Genomic DNA, 20,226 nt, shown 5'->3' with positions numbered 1-20,226 from the left:
TGAGACTAAAATGTTTTTATTCATTCACAACAACGTCAAAAAAAAAAAAAATCCAGCATTTAGTAAAACAGGTGGTTGCCTGTTTTATTCATACAGTCGATGACAATCAAATGAATAATCCCTTTAACTGAACGAGTGTAGCACAGTTGTAGCACCTTCATTCAGCGTCATGGGATTACTTTCTCTTCGGAAAAAAAGTGCAAAGGCTCATCACACTGACGACAATCTCAGTAACAGAAGTCACTTAGAAATCAGGCCTGTCCTTCTTCAGCTTGGAGTAGTCCATGTTAACTTTGAAAAGCTGGGAACGCAAACACACAGGAAGAAATGTACACAGTTAGCACAACAATGGCAACACTGAGGCAAGATAACAAAATGTATGTGGCTTGTTCTCCACAGAGATAGGCTTGTACTTGAAATCTAACCAACCTGACACATCAGGAAATAGAAAAACAACAGTAAATGATTCATTCATCAGAACTGGAGAGGTAGATTGTGTTTAAAATGTTGAGAGCAGCTCTTACTTTGTACTGCTCATTGGGCTGGAGCTTGTTCCAGGGCTCTGGGTTGTTCTTGCGATCCCATCTGAGGAAAAGGAAAGCAAACTCTTGAGAGTGGGGTTTTAATAAAAATCAACCAACAACAACAACTGCAAAAAGCCAACAGAGGGCTGAAGAAAACAGAGATTTATCCACAAGAATGCAAAAATTACAATATATCTCAGATATTTCTGGTACTCACGAGACATCAGGGTTTTTCAGAGCCAGCCGAGCCAAGTACAGCATGCTCATGGTTGCCCCTCCGCCGATGAAGATGAAGAGTGGGATCAGCTAGTGACCAAATCACAAGATCACTGATCATTATGTGTCAGAATAAACAACAAACTGTCTGCCAGAAGAGAAGCTATATATTGTTAAAATAATCATATAGGCTGATTCTGAGAACACAATGAGACTAATCAGGAGTAATAATACCACCCTGTCATACATAAGACTGCTTACATTCAAATACTTAATATTTCCACCTATGTCATGTTATTGTAGCCTGTCACTTAAGGCCTAAAGGGAAACTGACAGTTTATTTCAGTGGCCTGTGAAACCTAAAGCAAAACATTTCACCCCATCGCCCTTGGACAAATAACAGCAGACTCTAACATGCCTTGTCCCGGCCTGGAGTCACGTCAGTGTGGAGACCATGCAGTTGTTGTGTACCTTACATGGCTGTGGGTATAAAGACATGTGATGCTTCCCTTCAGTCATTATTATAACAAGTCAGTGAAATTGTAGACTGTTGTATTAACACACCCTGCCTCATGGTTTCTTTTTTTTTAAGCTACCAAAAAGGAAAAAAAAAAAAAGAAAAACGCAAAAATATTTGTGTCGTGAGGTTTAAGAGGAAAAATATAATGATGGAAGACAAGAGGAATAAAATCATGAGAGGAGGAACCAGGAAGGTAAACGCGGTTTTATTGGTGTAAAATCGCATTTTTTTTTAACGCATTGTGCCAGAGATCTAACTGTGGAGGGATTTTACATTTTCTGCAGCCACAGACCTGAGTGAATATCATTCTTTATGAAACGTGCAGGCTAAGTAAGTGGACAAATACCTTTTTTATCATATAGGCCTAATTAAGAAGAGGTTTTCGGGAACGGGAGCGCGCTTAAGCACACCGCGTCCTTCCAACGCTTTCAATGTCACCGGGTCGTTCGCAAATAATATTAAGATATAATATGAGGGACTTACAGCAGGGTGGGTCCTGAGCTGTTTGCTGACGACCCCCAGTATGGACGACATGGCGGACAATCCTCCCGCAAACTGCCCGTTAAAGCGAAAACTCGCGGATAAGATGTGCGCTTCTGCGGAGGATCCCTTACCGTTTCCTGCGGGCCTGAGCGCACACTGAAGCGTACACCACCTCCTCTGCTGTCAGCCAATCCCACAATGCAACGACAACAGCTGTACATTGTGCCGTGCAGAGCTGCATGTCATGTGCGGAGTGGAAAGTGCAGCTTCCTGGCATCAAGTTGAAGATCTATATGAGTATACGCCCAAGAAATAAGCCAGTCATTAAAAAAATGATAAACTGATGCTACATATTCTCTATTTTCAATATGGAGCCTGAACGGGAACGTTCACGTCTTTAGAAACAAAAGAATAAAGACACATCTTGATCGGCAGGTTTGAACCTGAAACTGCTTCACCATATAAACCAGTAAGTAGCTGCTCTGGAGCTTTAGATCTTATCACATAAACTTCATCAGCAGAAGAGAGTCGAGTCAGATGTAATGAAGTTAAAGACTTCAACTTTCCAGACTTACCAGGTTTACCATCATATTCCATAATCCAAGGAAATCCTAACATTCAAAAAGCTCAAAGTGGTGAGCATGTTGCTTCAAAAATGACTAATAATTCTAAAACTACTTTCTGACATTTTGTTTAGCACCGTTTGCTAAGCTACAAGAGGGAAATGTTGATTTCACATTTTACCCAGATAAACACAGGACTCAGACATGAACAGCACAGCAGTTAACATTGTGATTTCTATAAAATGAATAAGATCTAATGATATTAAAAGGCTGACCTTTGGTAATCGACTCAAAACAGTGACGGCCACAGTGTCATTTAAAAATAATGTCATGGTTTAACACCACAAACATGCAGACCCACACAGTTAACGTAACAGTATGAAGAGGAACTGTGACAAAACCAGCACATGCAATATTCACACACACACACATAATATTGCAGCAACATTTTTTTTTTTGTACCAATACTCTGGTTTCATACTCACCCAAACCAGACCAATCACTGCAGACATCAGAAACTCAGACGAGAGCATTGACAGTTCTGACTTAAGACTAATTTAATAATGACAAACAACACAGTACTGATCTTTGTTTATGTGGACAGAACAAAGAACCTGAGATAACAGCACGTCCCCAGCATCCACACCAATTCATGGAACATTGAAATTGAGGCATTTTTTGGAAAGACGATGTTTCAATCCATCGGTATGTCACCACGATACTACAACTAAGAAGTAAAACTCCTGTCAAGGCATTAAACCCAGGACCATTGAATGGAAGAAGCATCTCTTTCTTCACATACACCCTCTCCTGGAAGTGCATAAACAAAATCCATCCATCCATCCACAACATGTCAGAACACCTGCCTCGAATATACCGACAGAACAAAACTAACTTTTTTTTTTTTAGCTTATATTGCAGGTAATTGAAAACGATGTAGAAAATACAGATTACTACTCTTACATTTACAATGAAGTACAAAAGTGAATATAAAAATAAGAATTGCGACTCAAAAGTAGCAGTTCAATTTGTGCAAACATGTCTACCAGAAATAAAACTATCGGAACATTAACTTGTCAGCTTTGCAGAAGAAAAAGAACATCTTCAGAGAAACATTTAGTATGACAAATCTATACCACTAAAACTGGTTAGTCAGTCAACTATGCTGTGAAACCTCAAAACTGGAACATACCATCAAGCAACATCTGGAACGTCAAACAATAACAGGTTTTTATCCACTGATGTGTGCGCACAAGTTACTTTTTTTGCAAGTAAAAAAGATAACAAAAATAACATCTGTAGAACTTTTAAAGTCAAATCATGTCTCATTCAGAGCTAAGAGTAGAATAAGTGTGCACCATCTCTCACACTCCGGTTTGGCCAAGAATAGATCTTTGGATGATAAAAATGTCAGAACCAAGAAGGCATTGGTTTGGAGATGTTGGAATGCCTAGAAACCCAAAACAAGTAGCTTATGAGGCACATACTTTGGATTGCATGAGTATATTAATTATTTTCTTTCATATTATTTTTAACATAAGATTATTTTATACCTGTGTAGAAAAAGAATGGGCCTCGTCCAAAAATAAAGCAACAAATCTGTCTCAGATTTGCATTATGCACAATCATTAACACACTAAAGCCTGTGGCTGTGATCAGAAAGCGAGGCCCTCCCCAGAGCTTTCTCCTATGACTGCAGCAGCAGTGGTGGCAGGGAGATCTGCAGGAGCAGCCAGGTTGCCAGATGACACGGTCTGACAGGAGCTTGTTGGAGAGATGGCAAGGCTGCGGAACAGCAGGTCCATAGAGGGTAGCAGGGGCTTGAGGAGGCTGACGGGGCAGAAGGCTGATCCCCCGTGGGAGGTGAAGTTTACCTTGTTAGGGTCTGGGCAGGAGGAGATGAGGGCTGGCTTGGGTTGGCGTTCAGTGCTATAGAATCAAAGGAGAAGATCAGTGACAAACTAATGACAAGATTACCATACCAGTCAAAAGACTGGGTGGAAAGGTATTGTTTTGATTTAACCAGGAAATAAAATAAATAAATACTGTAAGTTGTAATTTATCAAAACTCTGAATTCTTTTTTAAAATATAAACCAAACTTTCTATTTTGTATGAATCAAAGGTAAATCATTTTTGTATGAGGATGAACAATAAACCACCAGAGGGCATACACACCAAGGTCGGAACAGAGTACAGTGCATTCAGAAAGCATTCAGACCACTACACCTCATTTACAGACACCACTGATTTAATTTGACACTAATTTTAGTTTTATTGTGTTTGGCAGTTAAAAGACTTGGAGCATGAAAAAGATTCTTTGGTCTGCTGAGACAAAAATTGAACTCTTTGTGCAAAGCTCCATAGGCTATCTGTGACAAACACCAGCCAGTGCTCATTGCCTTGCTAATACCATCACTACAGTGAAACAAGGTGGTGGCAGCATAATGCAGTAGAAGGCTCCTCAGCAGCAGGGAGACTAATCCAAACTGAGGGAAGGATGAATGCAGCCACTTACAGGGGCCCTTGAAGAAAAATCTGCAACCTGCAACTGGGGTGATGGTTCACCTTTGAACACGGCAATGATCTGAACCAAGTTACGAAGACAACACTGGACCACTCCAGGATAAGCGTTTGACTGTCCTAGAGTGGTCCAGACTTAAACCCCACAGAACATTTGTGGAGAAACCTGAAGAGAGCAGTTCACTGATGCTTCCCATCCAATTTGATGGAGCTTGAGAGGATTTTCCAGGGAAAATGGAAGATTCTTACTCAAGAAGACTCAAAGCTGTATTTGCTGCCAAAAGAGCCTTTTTAAAAAAAATGCACAATTAAGTCTGAATACTTTTGTAATTCACTAATTAAAGGTGATTGAAGGACAAATAATTTCATTATTTAATAAAATCACATTTACAACACCAAGTGTGAAAAGGGGGGTCTGAATAATTTCTGAAGCTACTGCATCCAGGATTTGCCTCAAAGTAACTAAGTTACAGAGAAACTTCTAAAACATACCTGATCTCCTCCCACACTCTAACCTTCTCGCAGCCCTCTGGAGGTTCTCTCTGGAAACAGCAACTTTTGTTGGGCCCTGGGGAACAGGAGATCAGCAGAGGCAGGGAGGGGTCTGCCTCATTCTGGGAGGAGAATGAAGACAGGAGGCCAGTCTCTGCACCGTCTGTCAACCCTGAAAAGACGATTCAAGTGAAATGTCAGTACATAGGAACCCAAAACATTTTCAGATTTTTCACTGAAGCAATAAAATCACTAGTGAACTACACTGAAATGTAATGCTGTACAGTTGAGACTACTGTTACCATAACCCACTGTCCACAGTCAAATGGTTAATAGCTTCAAAATCAAACCTAGTCACATAAAAGCAAGACCTCTAATATTGATTTATTCTCTTTTGCCACTTTGTGAAAAGGGAGTTTAACTTTTAAAAGGTGGGGAAAAAAAACTAGAGGGAAAAAAATGACTGCACTTCTGGAATATGAACTGTGGCATCTGTTATGAGATGGGGTAAATGTAAACACAGGTGTAAGTGGTAGATATTCTTATAAATATTTATTCCTTGTGTCTATTTAAAACACAGAGTCATGAGGTCAAGACACCACAGATAATTAAAGCAGCACCTAATGACTAAAACTTCTACATGGTAGAGCAGAAAATTCTCTAGTCTGGAACCACTGTGGTCTTTGAGACTACAGCTGTAATTCATTGGCGCAATGATACTGACTTAGTTCCTGAGCCCGAGATATGCAGTGTGTGTGTGAGAGTGTGCGTGCGTGCATGTGTCTAAGAGTTTCTCTGTGTGTGCTTGCAGGGTGGTTTTGCTGATTTTACATTGGGTCTGGGTAGTTTCCTAATCTTAGGCTATTTCTTGAGTGGCTGCAAGAGGTGTGAATATCACAGACACATCACCCCCTGAGACCTGCTATCAGTACAAATGTGCTACAAAAGTACATGTTAGACTATTTATGCAACTGAGATACTTTCTATTCAATAATACATTGCCTTTATGCTTTCTTTGACCTCTATAGAATCAATATACATTTTTTCTGGAATTTTATGTTCATGTAAATGTCTCTTGCACACAAGTTTACCTGTGTGTGTGCGTGCGTGCGTATATATAGTATCTTAGAAAAAGAAATGTCCTGTTTGAATGAGACATCATACCGACAAACTAACCTTGGTGTACGTCCAGAGGAGTGTCTTCAGAGTTGGGTGGGGAGGTGGTGATGTAGATGGGTGAGGAGCAGGGTGAGGAGGAGGTGGAAGACGAGCACTGAGGTGTGGTGGCGTGGTCACTCTGAGATCCACTTCTCCAGCTCTGCAGAGGAACTGGAGCACGATGACCGTCTGGGACATCAAGAAGCTAACGAGGGGAAACACATTTTGGAGTGAATATCAGTGTTACTTCAGGAGAAAATGACATATGCCTTTTTAGGAATCTAAAAGTAAAAATCATCCTTTCGTTACAAGTAAGACAACTACATCTTTTCACATATGTAAGCATTGTGGAGGGTGTGTAACAGTTACCCCGTTCTGAGGATGAGGTGGCTGGCAGATGAACATGCCTTCCAGCTCCTGGTTGAGGCCCTCCACACTGCAGCGCAGGCGAGGGACCAGTGTAGACAAGGGAGCAAGAGGAATGGGAATTGGCTGAGTCTGAGGATACATAAACAAGTTAAATGGAATTCAGGCTGCTTTACTACAAGTTGAGAAGCAGCTTAAACAGCGATTTGTTTCATCTTACTGTGAAACCCTGTGAGCTACATTCTTTGTGTGAGGCATGCAGTATAAGTAATTATTGTTTTTTTATTACTAAAACAAATCCTGAAGCAATCACATGCAATTCCCTAAGCACATTCTCCATGACTGTAGTATTAAAGCAACATGTGCTTGAGATATCACAGAGGTTAGACAGTTCTCATCAAAACTGAGAAGTATAGAAGTGCTCATTCAAATCTTAAACAGCTTCAGGTACAAATCAGGTTTACGAATGTTCTTAATGTTACTCTACTCTGAAACAAGCCCAGTGAAGGATGGCAAACCCCAAAAAGACTCAGCCAACCAGCTGTGCGGAAAAAGAGAACTTCGCATTTCTCTCTGAAAAGCAGAAGCAGCATGATGTAGTTGTCTTCCTGTTGCACTGGTGTTTTATTTCACTCACTTCCTGCAAAGACTTGCACTCTTGACTTACTCACTTTGAATATTGCTAAAGCACTGATATGAAAAACTCAAGATCTGTGTCCGTCGTTGTCATCCGTTCCCCCCCAAAATTGTCTTTAAAATGTATATACAAATGCATGTTTGCAATACGCAATGCAGTGTGTTTATATGTGTGGTGATGACGCCAAGTACCTGAGTAGATCCTAGGCTACAGTTCCCCGGAGGACAGCCACGCTGGCGCTCTTTGTCATGTCCCCCAGAGACTGGAGCTTTGTTGCGCTGCTGCAGCTGTTGTTTTAGTTTAGCAATCTGGAATGAACAGAGGTTCATGTCACTCAAAGGTTACGCACACGCACAAACACACAGACGAAGTCATTACATGTCACACACCATACAACAAGGCCTCTTCAAAAGTGTCCTGAGTTGTTTTCAGTAGTGTCTAGATTATGTGTTAATTTTGTACTATGTAATGTTCAGGTTAAATATGATGAGATGATGAAGTGAAAACTAAAAAGGGAAGTCACTATAAAAGACTAGATGATTTATGATATGTTGCTTAATGCTGTCAAAATAATTGAGTCAGGTCTTTTTAAAAGAGCTTGCCTTCTAAACACTCAGCTTTGGCAAACCTGGTTGTTACAAGCACAAGTTGGGCAATAAAGGCAGACACTGACCTCTCGCAGATGCTCAGCGCTGCCGCATGATGCCGAACGTTTGTGGCTGCTGCTTCCTCTCCTGCTCTGGGATTTATCTGACCATGAATCTGGGGTCTGGGGAGAAAGAAACCACAATATGGTCAGCTGCCACAAAAGCCTATACCCTTAAAATTATATAGTGCGTGGGTAACTTCATGTATTACACAGCTTTCCCTGAAGCAGCATTACCAGTGCATGGAAACTATTACACTGAACTCACGTAATATAAACACTTCAACCATATAATACCAATAATTTCACACTCAGCTCTGATCAACCTTTACTGCTCAAAGCCTGATCTGCAGCCACATCACACCATCCACACCCACAGGCTCTCTATTCACACTTGAAGAAATAGAAGTAGAAGAGAGAACGAGCAGGAGAAACTGAAAAACAAAGACATGGGAGGATGTGGGCAACCAAACAGCAGTGGCGAGTGCCTGCAGACAGAGCAGAGAGGATGGGTGCAGCTGAAACGGCCTCGTCAGCTGACTGTAGGAACTGTTCTCATGGCTGTGGTTCTCACCCTGTAACAGCTATGCAAGCACTGGACACTCCCTCCCTCCCCTATCCACTTCTGCTGCAAAAAAATGCAAACTAATCTTCTAAGCTGACTCAGTGACATTTGTAACACAAAAACACTTAAATTTAAAAAAAAAAAAAAAAAGTAGTAACACATTCATTTCCTGCTGACAAACATGATTCAATTTCCAAGCATTACTATGTTCACAAGATGGAGCTGACCTGAGTGGATTTGTCTTTGTGAGACAGGCTGCTCTGGCTGTCTGGTTCTTTGGGCCAGTGTCCTTGCAGGTATGGCCCGATGATGGCATCAAGAGACATCGTCCGTCTCATGCCAGAGCTCAACTGATGCGATTTCGACTTTCCAGCTGTACGTGTCAGACAAAACGTTTCATTTTTAATGAGGTAACTGCTTAAAAACATGGGCATTGTGTCAGGTTTTCAACAGAACTGTTGAATTGTAAGTCTATCATAGCTTTGTGCACACATATATTACTTAAACCATTATTTCAACCTACAAAGTTGATTCAATAGATTATCATTTCAAAATTCACCCAAAACCACTTTTGGCTAATTAATAGTTAGATCCTTTTAAAACTAAATGCCCAAACATTTGTTAGTTCCAGCCATTTAGATATGAAGATTTCGTGTGTTTATTTTTTGATATGATCATAAGGTAAATATACTTTATTTTACAGCAAGCACACTGAACCTGTCATCTTGGGGTCTGGAAACTTCAAATCCAAATATTTTCTCTTCTAAAAACCAAATGATTAATCAATTGACTGATGGGGTATTTACACAGACTAATCAATATGAGATTATTTGTGGCAGTTATAATCATATCTAAACAACAACTGCTAGGGTGTGTTTTCAGTATGACTATTTCCATATACAGTACACTGCTGTATAGTTTATGTATACTTTGGTTTTTCAATGACAGTGTGATGAAAACAGACCCAATTTATGCCCACAACTACATTTACACAGGAAATAACACAATACCCCCATTTAACATTGAATAAAGTGTTTAGTGAGTTTGGTCAAATTATTTGACAGATTCTGCAGTGACTTCCTATTTGGCATTACTGTTATTACTGGATGCCGCTGCCAATATTTCTTCATCTATGGGGTTTTCCTAAAACATGTATTTCAACTTCACAGCGCAACTTTTCAAATACTTCACTAGCAAAGTATGGTGGCTTAACGCTATGTGTTTGTGTGAAACCATTTTAAAATGTCTTTTGCATTTCCTGTCGTGGGATCAGATAAAGCCCACTTCAAATGATCCCCACGGTGTGACAGGCTCATACCTGGCTTCCCATCCCTCCGCTGTGGTCGAGGCTTGCTGGCCAGCTGATAAGGAACAGTCGCCTTGAGGGGCTGTGGACCCGAAGCAGCTCCCCTCGTCTGTCCTGCTCCACTTCGGCCAGACATGTTTCCAGTAACAAAGGTGGGATTATTTAGCTCCAAACGCACAGAAATGAGCAGCTGTCCAGACCTGGGGGGCGCTCTGGTTGGTGTTTGGTCGTTAACCAGCTCCTACTCTTCCTCCTCTAGTGATGATGACTACTACAAAACCGTTACCAAATCCAGTCTTGACTCATACAGAGACCATTTCGAAATAGATCCGACCACCAGCACACTCAGCTCGACATGTGGGAGCTCACTAACAGCCCGGGGTCAAGTCTTCGGCGGTGGTCATACTTGTTTTCTGGCGTGTGTGCGAGTTAGCAGCCTAGCGAGCAAAGTTTCTTTGTGAGGATGTTGAGATATTTCACCCCGTTGTCGAACAAGGAAGCAGCTCCGCTTTCAAAAAGTCACTTTAACGTCAGCTCCTACGTCTTCTGAGCAAAACTTGAAGTATATTTCATTGTAATTTTTCGGGCTGGAGCGTGTTTTGGTGGCCCAGAAAACTAGCTGCCCGCTGGTCGCAGCCTCCTCGCCCTCGGTGCTCTCAAACTCCAAACACTCGTACCACCACCACGCTGGAGTGGATTTAATTATATGCTGAGGGGCGGGCCCGATCCTGGTCGTCACTTTTGATTGGTTGGGGGAACCTCCGACTTTAATCCTATTGGGCAATCCACCGTCAATCCGTGAATCCTCAGACAATGAGATTTACTGTCACCGCCCTCAATTCATATCTCATATTAACAGATTTTCGCCATTACATTCGTGCTGAATTAACACGTTTCGCCCCTTTTTCAACCGAAGTATTAGCGGAGCTACTGTAGTCTACGTCTGGACTCTGACAGTATGTGTTTTTAAAGGATAATACCAGTGTGTTTTAGCTTTTTAACTACAAATCGCCACCAGGGGTTGAAGAAGTATACACATATGCACATGCACTCACATATACTACAAACAATACTACAAATAGACCACCTTATTACTGTCAAAGTCCTGCATTCAAAACTTGAGTAACAATAGACAAACACATTAAATATTCTTAAAGTGCTGAAATGAAAATGACTGATCATTTTAGAATAATAACTGTTATATTTTTGGATTGTAATGATTTATTATTCATGGGCAAGAATCACATATATGGTGCAACATCTTGGCAAATCATGTAACCTTTACATGTTTGAATTTTTCAAAATACAATTTTATATTTTTGGTGTATTTTCCGTTTTCATTTTAGTAAAGCATGAAAACAAGTGAGCGCACTCCTGAAGTTTGGTTGATTTGTTTAGTCCATGAGTGAGTCCACAATGATTTTTGTTGGTGGTACACTATGGTGATGCAATATAAGACCAGATTGATTTGAATAGTCTGCACTGCATTACCTCATACCAATAATGTGATTTGACAAAAATTAATGCTGACTCGAGGTGGATTACACAGCTAAAATAAGTTTCCACTGTATGCCAAACAAAATGAATGGAAACCACTGCATGGATTCTAACATTAGGAAATGATATGAGTTTCTGTAGTACAATAGCACGGTATGCAGAGTGGTAGTATTTGTAGTAAATAGGCAACATCAAATTCCAGTGGTATGGTCTCTAACTGTTTCACTTTCATTTATTCATTTGTAGTTTAAATATTTCATCATACTGTCCTTAGGCCTCTTAAATCATCCCAGCTGGGTGTGTTTGCATCTGGGTAGACTGTGAAGTGGGTTTTGGGTGGTGTGTGTGCACGTGTGACACAGTGTGCATTGTGGGAGATAAATGTCCTGACCCAGTGTAAAAGGGAGTGCCAGTGGTGGGACAGGACAAGGGGGCAAAGATAACATGACATGCACTTTTACATACAGATCCACGACTAGTGTTAGGGCCCTCAGCGCCATCTCACCTAAACGTGCACCTACTCACTGTACATCAGACTTCAATTCATGCTTAGATAATATTCTATGTCTGGGAGTTAATGTGCTTTATCACAAAAGGGTGAAGTGCTGGACCATGTGCTGACCTATCTAGTGAAACCACACTCAGTAATTGATGTTACTTTCACAAAACAGCCAAAGACAAAGGAATATAACTAAACGTTACTTTTCACAACCTCTTGGTATTCATTCATTTACAGCCAGGCCGTTAATTAGATAGTATGTCGATCTGGAATGTGTCTCCTACATAATGCATTTCCAGCGTTTACCAAAGGACCTTCTGCTGCTGTTTGCTTAGCTCTATGTATTTGTCTGTGTTAATGAACGAATGAGCCTAACCTATGACCTCACATAGGCTATGTCAAGCCCATTTGAAGAGAGATGATGTCATGCTTTACAAAATTAAACTATATGTGAAAGAAAATGAAGACAAAAAGTCACAAGGGGAAACCACACGTTGTGTTAACCACACATTGTGTTAACCGGACATTGTGTTAGCTGTCAGCCATTCATTTGGAAGCAGCTTTATTTATTTATTTGTTGCATATTTGTGTCTAATTTTTTTCCTGAGCACAACATGAATCCCAGTACCAAACATAATAGTGATCACAGTGCTGTTGTAGGTAAGAAAAAAAAACAACTCACATCCAACCAATACCAGCATTTAATTTTTCAAAAAAGGCAGTTTTATTGCAGTTTTAAATAACACAACATATCCCAACTCTCAACAACACTGCATGAGATTGCAATCTACATGACTGTAAATCATAGAAGTCAGTATGTCATTAAATTAATTTGAATCTAAAAAGGAAAACAAAAAAACAGGAATGGGGTTGGGGTGAAGAAAAAAAAAGACACACATATGCAAGGTGCACATTCACTATTTCTCTCCTGCTCAAACTATTCTATCAAGCAAGGTTTGTAGAAAAAGACGATGAAAGCATTCTTTCTGCACTGCATAGTCACAATGTACTTTGTATTTGTATGCAATGGATATCATGTGTGTTTTGCTATGTCCACATCGTAGTGGCTCTGCAAACCTTAGTAGCCTGGCGGGTCTTTCATGTCACATACTAGAAATCTTAACCTACTGTATGATTGAATAAAAGGTCCAAACCGCCATTCATCCTAATAACATAAAGCTGCTTTTGTTATTTATTTTTTTTAATGAATCTTTATCATTAAACCCTCTGGCCACAGTTTGGACTTTGAACATGTTTAAATCATCTGCTCTGACCTTTTTCCATCTTCTTATAACAGTGTAATATAATATGGTAAAACATTGTTTCTGATCGCTAAGAGGTTATAATAGCTCATCCATCCTGCCAGCATTATGCAACAGAGAGAATACGATATACTGACAGACTGATAAGACACAGACAAATGAACAAGTATGTACAGAACAACCCTATAAAGAGGTCTGATGAATTTGGGCAGTACAGAGATTTGACAGTAATTGCACAAAATCAAACATCATGATGTAAGAGAGGGCAAACTTGCACCAGTTGTTTGCATTCCAAGAGGCTTAATCTTGTCAAGACTATGAAAGACAGTGAAACAGAATGAGGCCAACAGGCAGTACAGCAGCGATTCCTGCATCTTTGTTGAAAAAACCCAGACAGGGAGGCTACACCTTCACAAATGCTTCATGGATGTAAGCTGAGAGACTGCTGGGCTCAGAGCGTGAAGGTAAAGGAACTCACGTAAGGGCCACGAAAGAGAGAGTTTCTCCACCTACCAAAAGTAGTCCTTTGTTTTCATGTTGAGTTGTCTCAGTGTCTGTTATGGGGTTGGCAGTGTTTCTTTGGCGCCCCCTAGCTGGGAGAGAGGGCAGGACTGTTCTCAGTGCTGATGTTTACCAAGCACTCGCTGGATTTGAGACTAGCCAGAGACTTGCAGCTTGGGAGGGAGACCAAGGACCCACACAGGCCCATCATGGAGGGGGTATAATCCTTTCCTGGAGGGGTTGGACAGACATTCAATAAAAGTATGCATGTGTTTATACTCACTCATTACCTCGCACAGTGTGCTACAGTCAGTATGTGATTGTCACCTGTGCACCAGGCTCCTCCATTCTGTTTCCCCTCAATTCTCTGGGAATCTGAATCCAGGCTGATCTCCACCGACAGCAGCTCTGTGCTGGGGAAGCTCCTCCTGCAGAGGAGATAACAACAGAAATAACCAGCTTAGGGTTGAGTTACATAGTTTATATTGACTGTTAAATTAAAATCATCCAAGTATGTTGTGTATTTTTCTTGTTGGTAAGGAACCTGCAGACAGACAAACCTGCGAAACAGCTTGACATCCTCTTGGCTGTTGTATGGCTGGAGCATCGGCCACTGGTTGACCAGGGGGATTGAGAGGTTTTTAGCTAGGTGGTTGGCGTCACATGGAATCAAGCTGGTCCTGGTAGATATGAGGAAACAATATGAACACAGAATTTCAATCCTGAAACTAGCAATAATTAAATTCACACTTCTGGCACATCTGGTTTACTGTTTTAAATGACGCTATAATTGGTTCTTCACAAACCTTTTTGTCTTTGTGCTGCATCACTAACCTATTGAAGAAAAACTGGTTAAACCTTGGAAACTACGATCTGTCGGCATCACTCACAGTTGCTCCTGAAGCTCGAGGACAATGGCCTCCAGTTCCTTCTTTTCCAGTTGGCTCTGGCTCTGCAGCTCCTCCAACCGGGCCTTTAGCCTCTTATTCTCTGTCTCTGTGTTTTTCAGCTGGGACTCACGCAGCCGCACAAGCTCCTCCAGGTAACCCTGACACAAATAAAAAAATAAATAATACTATTTAAAGACCTTTAAAGATGTTTAATATCCTGGATGCTTATAGAAAATTAGATAGATGGCAGATAGAAAACAGTTTTTAAGAGATGGTTAGTTCATCGGCTGAAAAGGCAATAACAAGCAATACCAATGTGATCTAACTGTAATCAGTATCATCCTGAGTACAGTGTGTTAAAAAAATGCTGCACACCTTCTGAGCATTAACAATCTTGAACCTTTGCTCCATCTTGCGACATTTTGTGCTCCAGCTCTCCTCATCAGTGACCAGGGGGATGTAGGGGTGATCGGGGATGCTGTCGTCACTTGTGCTGCTGTCAACGCTTTGACGATCGTCATCATCACTCAGGTATTCATAGCTACAACAGATTGATTGACTTGTAATAATGTTAATAAAAATGCATGTATATATGAAAATTTATTTCTCAAGTGCTTAAAATTTATTGTCATTCTGAATATTTAAGGTATTGGGAGATATTAGTTTTTAAAATGATTTTGTCTACAGTGAAGATACCTTTGTGTGAATTTCAAGTACGGTGTATAGTCAATCACAGCACATGATTTTCCATCCAGAGCTTCCCCTTTTAGACAGAAACTGTGAAGAGCAACCACACACAAATGAGATCCCAAAAAAAATATTTGCATAACCTTCTATTATGATCTGTTAAAAAAGTTAAAACCTCTCACCTAAAATCTATGGCTCCAAGGCCTATGAGCATCCCTGTTAGCACTGTGGCTTCTTCTCTTAACATGATGGCTCCTTCTGCATAAAACCTCCTAAAGTGCAAACACAGGTTCAGTACAAGCAGGTTATAAGATGATTTTGGTATAAGCAGAGATAGGATGGTACTGCTGTACAGTTGGCTCCAACCTGGTTGTTCTGCTGTCCCTCAAAGCAGTGGCAATGTATTCAGACAGCCTCTTCTCCATCAGGGCTACTCTCATCCACGCTCGACCCTGAAGAGGTCACCAAAGGTTAAGTGGGTAACACTGCATCAGAAAATCACTTTTCTATTGAACCACTGGTCTACAGTTGTTCATTTAGAGCATGTACTACACTAGTTTTAAAAACATTTGCATTGTGGGTACTGCAGTTCCTCTTTTCTGGTGAAGCCTACAGACTCTCAGTTTTTATTAGTTGATTTTTACTCTCTCTCTCTTTGCTTTTCCTTATTAATGTCATCATTTATACTATTATTACTATTAGGTCCTTACCTTTGCTCGAGAGGTACCTATGTTCTCCATGCTCTCGATGTTGCTAATGCAGCTGTTGGGGACTTTAGCACAGGCCAGACGGACATAGTCCCAGTAACTCCTCTGACCATCAAACCAGCTGCCAGAGCCTAAAATGAGAATGAAATATAAATATTATGCCTTATATATAAAGTATGTGAGTGTCAGTGAAGAATGGAGTCTTAGGTCAATTTGTGCAGCTACACTGTGAGTATCTTGACAGAAACAGGACAGAAACAGCTGCAGCTTATGAAAGATATTTGCAGTTTTTTTGTTGAAAACAAACAAAGAAAGAAATGCTCAGGCAGATAAACTGTAACAATTTACTGTAAAAATTTTAGTATTGACAGCTGAATTAAACTGAAAGTAACAAACATTCATCTCTTGTGTTTGTACATGTTTGAGGACCACACATTCTTTGTCTAACTTTGCAATTGGGGATCTTTGAACGATCATGTTATTTCATTTCTTTAACGTGCAGTCAGCCCCTGACAAACCTTCTCATAGGTTCATTACCTTTAAAACGGTGGGTGAGGATGTGTTCGAGGATGGCTGCGAAATTGATGAACTCCTCAGATGAATCATCGATGGGCTCGGCTGTGTATTTCTCTAACAGCGTCTTAACTGAGAACCTATGTGTGGTAGAAAAAAGAGAAAATAAGACGTTGTAAATAAAGTCTTAGGAGGAACATCATAGGTCAATCTATAATTAAAAACTAATTTTAAAAAAACTTCACATAATGAGCTAATCCTGAAAGAGTAATAATAAATCCATACCACAGATGAATCAGAACTCAAAATGTGTATGTCCATCCCATGTGTTTGTTTGTGGGTGTAATTACATGAACATACACATCATAACTATCAATTTCCTGCGCGCTTGAGCCTGATGTCACCCATTTACCGTGAGGAAGATGCTTTCAGGAAGCTCCAACAACTCAATTTTCTTTTTTATTGGACAGCTGCAATTCATGATTCCAGTCTGATGTAATATGAGCACACTTAGAAAGATTACTTCCTGTAGTATCCCAGGTCATGTGCTTGTTGGTAAGCTAAAATTTTAGAACTAACAAAAGAATGGGATAAGGTTAAATATTGACCTGAGGATGGTGCTAGACTATAGGTATTAGAATTCATAGAGGGAGGAACATAAATGTGTGTGATATTTTCATGGCAATCTATTCAGTAGTTTAAAGACATTTCACATAAAACCAGAAGTGTGAATCCTCCAGCTGTGCTCGAAGGAAAGGTCATCACAGCTTCATCCACTGGGCTCAATATATAATAAATATGTAAAAAAAAAAGGTTAATACTGACTCTCTAGTGTGTAATGTACCTACTGCATTATTGGGTTCTTCTCAATTGATGTGATAATTTTATCTTAGTATAGGCCCCCATTGTTCCTTATAAACCTCATAAAGGTAATTTCAGGGAGCATTAGCCCTCTCCTAAAATGACCACTCCTAAATATTTTCCTGCAGACTAAATAATTCAGCAGGTCCATTTGCTGCAAGAACACCTGTCAAATGCTGTGGAGGAAAGGACCAAATGACTCCAGGTGGACATGGCTCTGCAGTGACCACAGGAAACAGTCATGTGCAGGGTCCAATATGCACATTTTACCTAATAGAACTGATTCCAGATAGATACTGGTCAGGTTTTGATGACTAGAATCCATCCATCCTCTATACCCGCTTATTCCTAACCAGGGTCACAGGGATCTGCTGGAGCCTATCCCAGCTCTCTTTGGGTGAAAGGTAGGGGTACACCCTGGACAGGTCACCAGTCCATCACAGGGCCAAGACTAGAATCACACCTTTAAATTAACATAGTCAAACAGCTTTTTACACACACTGTCACTTTGCCTGTGTGTGTGTCTCCATTAAACAATGCTTATCTTAACACAAGCCACTGGGGCTAGTGATTTCACTCCCCATTGTTCCACCGCCAACAATGTCTCATTCAGCTGCTCTGACTGTGGGCAGATACTGGACAATAACTGGCTGACTATCCTCCACATCAAAACAAGCACCATCCCCTGCGTGGTCACTGCATTACAGACAGCAGGGCCGTGACATCACCCAGATGCACCTGATCCTGGCTCACCTGCCCAGCTACCTGAACGCATCTGTGTTGTATGTGTTTACCAGGTGTGACTTGCATTCAAATCCGCTGACAGTACGACAAAGACATACTGTAATTCAAGACATCTGAAGAGCAAACCTGGAGCTTGAAGTTTGATTTTGACAATGGGTTTACAGTATTTGAGGGGCTTGCTCTGGCAGGATCTGACACAATGAGTGAGAGGAAAGGAAATCAAAGCTGAACAAAAAAAAACTTAAAAAATGATTAAATGCTCAGTACTGCTGAGGGAACCTGCAATAATCATACAACTTGCAGTCATTTCAGTAACTTTAACTTAATACTACTAATCACTTAGTGTTTACATTTTAAAACGGAGGAACCTTTAATCATCAACCCCACAAATAACAATGGGGGGGGGGGTTGGTATACAGACTATATACTGCCTCTTTGCCCCGAGTCCCATGGGTGCCACCTAGTCCTTTACCCAGGAAGGTTGTCGTCATGGCAACCACGCCATCATAGCAGAGAAAATAAATGGCACCGACAAAGATGACACTGCTAAACTCACACAGACACCCCGTCTGTCGATTGCCTGGTATTATAACAACAAAATACTATTAGTAGTTGTAGTATCTGGGGCACATGCAGGCTTCAGGCCCTGAGTTCATAAACAGGACTTATTATGAGGATGACGTAAGCATGGATGTCTAAATCCCATGTACATTTATTGTCTATGTTGAGTATAAAAACACGAGGACCGATCTGTTGTTATAAACATATACAACCACATGGCCACTTAGACCAAATGCATCATTAAGTCTATCACAGTGTCATACATCAGTGTAACACGCACAGTATCTAATGGAAACTAAAACTGACCTGCAGACAGTCAGGAGGTTTTTTCTCTCCACCGTCACGTTCCGAGACGACGCTTTTTTCGACACATCTCCCATGGCCATCGCTGCCTGCACGGAGCCGGGCTCCATCCAGGAGGAGGCAGCCCTGCTATCAAAGGACCGCTCCCTGTCGCCAACCGGTCCTCCTCATTCACTTCTGGACGCCGGGGAGGATGCTGCGCGGCCGCATCAGAGCCGCTGGCAGACTGCAGCGCTGCTTTGTCTTATTGTGCACGATACAGCGTGATGCATCAGTCACAGCAGAGCAAACACTGAGCTGTTTTGTTTATATCATTAATGGGATTAAATTGTATCTGTGCCCTCTACCTCTCTCTCTCTCTCTCTCTCTCTCTCTATGTCCCCGCCCATTCTTTGACCTCACCGTGACGCCACTAGATCAGCTGGCATCATGGCGGATCACCTCAGGGTGTCCGTGGCATGTAGCCTACACTTTTACAAAAAAAAAGAAGTCCTGCAAAAATTTCAGTAAATGACAAAATGTATAATATAAATGTGGGAATAAATGGGAACAAAATGGGAATAAAATGATAGCTCGAGCTGAATATTTCTCTCCATATGAACACCATATACAGGTGATTAAATCAAAAACATTTATCAAATATCTCAAGCCATAAAGCTATTTATATAGGAAACACAAGAATGTGTTTTAAAACATGTTGTCTCTCTAAATGACAATGAACCTTCTGTGGTTTAGTTTCTTGTTCAGGGGTGATATCATCAACACTGCAGTCATCATGCTAGATCATATCCTCCTCCTGTAATTTCCCATCAGCAGCCCTCCTCCATCATCAGACACAATCATCGTTTATATGGAGTCTGAACCAGCTGAGGTGAATCAGTTGCTAAGCTCCATCAGAAAGCTAATGGAGACACTCTGGTGTCCAGCCTGTACCCTCTAATGGAGAGACAGCTGGTTGCCACCATACGTTGCTGAGCGGGGGTCAGGGGTCAAGGGTCAGAGGTGGTGTGGTTTTTTTTTTTTGGTCCTTGTGGATAAGCAGTCACTCATGCATTTCTGTGATTATGATGCTCCATGTGCATCATAATCCTGTGAACTGATCATGTAGCCTGCAATCTAAACGAGATCCAGGTGTAAACAAATGTCACGTGTGAATGGTGGAGACAGCAGTACCTCATACAAAAGCTTCTTGATTGTTATGTTA

The 20,226-nt window shown here is 40.9% G+C and overlaps 3 protein-coding genes across 4 annotated transcripts; all 3 read right to left on the bottom strand.

The window, feature by feature from the left end:
* ndufa4b (NDUFA4 mitochondrial complex associated b) lies at nucleotides 1-1,973 on the bottom strand. Its single transcript, XM_026315803.2, has 4 exons — nucleotides 1,744-1,973; nucleotides 742-830; nucleotides 525-585; nucleotides 1-301 (listed from the first exon to the last, which is right to left on the bottom strand). Exons 1-4 carry the CDS (start codon nucleotides 1,792-1,794, stop codon nucleotides 245-247), a joined length of 258 nt encoding a protein of 85 aa, XP_026171588.1. The 5' UTR covers nucleotides 1,795-1,973; the 3' UTR covers nucleotides 1-244.
* Nucleotides 1,974-2,885: 912 nt separating this feature from the next.
* LOC113135617 (protein FAM117A-like) lies at nucleotides 2,886-10,671 on the bottom strand. 2 transcript variants are annotated; one of them, XM_026315802.1, is made up of 8 exons: nucleotides 10,010-10,671; nucleotides 8,919-9,064; nucleotides 8,154-8,249; nucleotides 7,672-7,788; nucleotides 6,847-6,975; nucleotides 6,496-6,682; nucleotides 5,320-5,491; nucleotides 2,886-4,235 (listed from the first exon to the last, which is right to left on the bottom strand). In XM_026315802.1, exons 1-8 carry the CDS (start codon nucleotides 10,131-10,133, stop codon nucleotides 3,962-3,964), a joined length of 1,245 nt encoding a protein of 414 aa, XP_026171587.1. In that variant the 5' UTR covers nucleotides 10,134-10,671; the 3' UTR covers nucleotides 2,886-3,961. The 2 variants fall into 2 exon arrangements, with proteins under 2 accessions (XP_026171587.1, XP_033181651.1); XM_033325760.1 differs by having other exon boundaries at nucleotides 5,320-5,493; nucleotides 6,501-6,682.
* Nucleotides 10,672-12,720: 2,049 nt separating this feature from the next.
* On the bottom strand, nucleotides 12,721-19,314 carry rundc3ab (RUN domain containing 3Ab). Its single transcript, XM_026315683.1, has 11 exons — nucleotides 19,026-19,314; nucleotides 16,578-16,693; nucleotides 16,044-16,171; nucleotides 15,700-15,785; nucleotides 15,516-15,605; nucleotides 15,343-15,423; nucleotides 15,022-15,187; nucleotides 14,647-14,804; nucleotides 14,317-14,436; nucleotides 14,084-14,184; nucleotides 12,721-13,987 (listed from the first exon to the last, which is right to left on the bottom strand). The coding sequence occupies exons 1-11, from the start codon at nucleotides 19,130-19,132 to the stop codon at nucleotides 13,845-13,847; spliced, it is 1,296 nt and encodes a 431-aa protein (XP_026171468.1). The 5' UTR covers nucleotides 19,133-19,314; the 3' UTR covers nucleotides 12,721-13,844.
* Nucleotides 19,315-20,226: the final 912 nt, after the last annotated feature.

Source organism: Mastacembelus armatus, chromosome 19, assembly GCF_900324485.2.
Source record: "Mastacembelus armatus chromosome 19, fMasArm1.2, whole genome shotgun sequence".
In the NCBI taxonomy this organism is placed as follows: Eukaryota; Metazoa; Chordata; class Actinopteri; order Synbranchiformes; family Mastacembelidae; genus Mastacembelus; species Mastacembelus armatus.
The sequence above is the reverse complement of the archived record's forward strand: the minus strand, read 5'-3'. Positions and strand labels throughout refer to the sequence as shown.

What these genes read in the sequence shown, in the direction of transcription:
- rundc3ab (XM_026315683.1), bottom strand. Translation starts at nt 19,132, where the DNA reads ATGGAGCCCGGCTCCGTGCAGGCAGCGATGGCCATGGGAGATGTGTCG. An exon ending in CCTCACCCACCGTTTTAAAG is followed by an intron (nt 16,172 to 16,577) that starts GTAATGAACCTA and finishes TTCTCATTTTAG; the next exon opens with GCTCTGGCAGCTGGTTTGAT. An exon ending in TAGGTACCTCTCGAGCAAAG is followed by an intron (nt 15,786 to 16,043) that starts GTAAGGACCTAA and finishes TGACCTCTTCAG; the next exon opens with GGTCGAGCGTGGATGAGAGT.
- LOC113135617 (XM_026315802.1), bottom strand. Translation starts at nt 10,133, where the DNA reads ATGTCTGGCCGAAGTGGAGCAGGACAGACGAGGGGAGCTGCTTCGGGT. An exon ending in GCGCTGAGCATCTGCGAGAG is followed by an intron (nt 7,789 to 8,153) that starts GTCAGTGTCTGC and finishes TGTTCATTCCAG; the next exon opens with ATTGCTAAACTAAAACAACA. An exon ending in GTAGCCTAGGATCTACTCAG is followed by an intron (nt 6,976 to 7,671) that starts GTACTTGGCGTC and finishes ATGTATCCTCAG; the next exon opens with ACTCAGCCAATTCCCATTCC.
- ndufa4b (XM_026315803.2), bottom strand. Translation starts at nt 1,794, where the DNA reads ATGTCGTCCATACTGGGGGTCGTCAGCAAACAGCTCAGGACCCACCCT. An exon ending in CTGAAAAACCCTGATGTCTC is followed by an intron (nt 586 to 741) that starts GTGAGTACCAGA and finishes CCTTTTCCTCAG; the next exon opens with ATGGGATCGCAAGAACAACC. An exon ending in AGCCCAATGAGCAGTACAAA is followed by an intron (nt 302 to 524) that starts GTAAGAGCTGCT and finishes TTGCGTTCCCAG; the next exon opens with CTTTTCAAAGTTAACATGGA.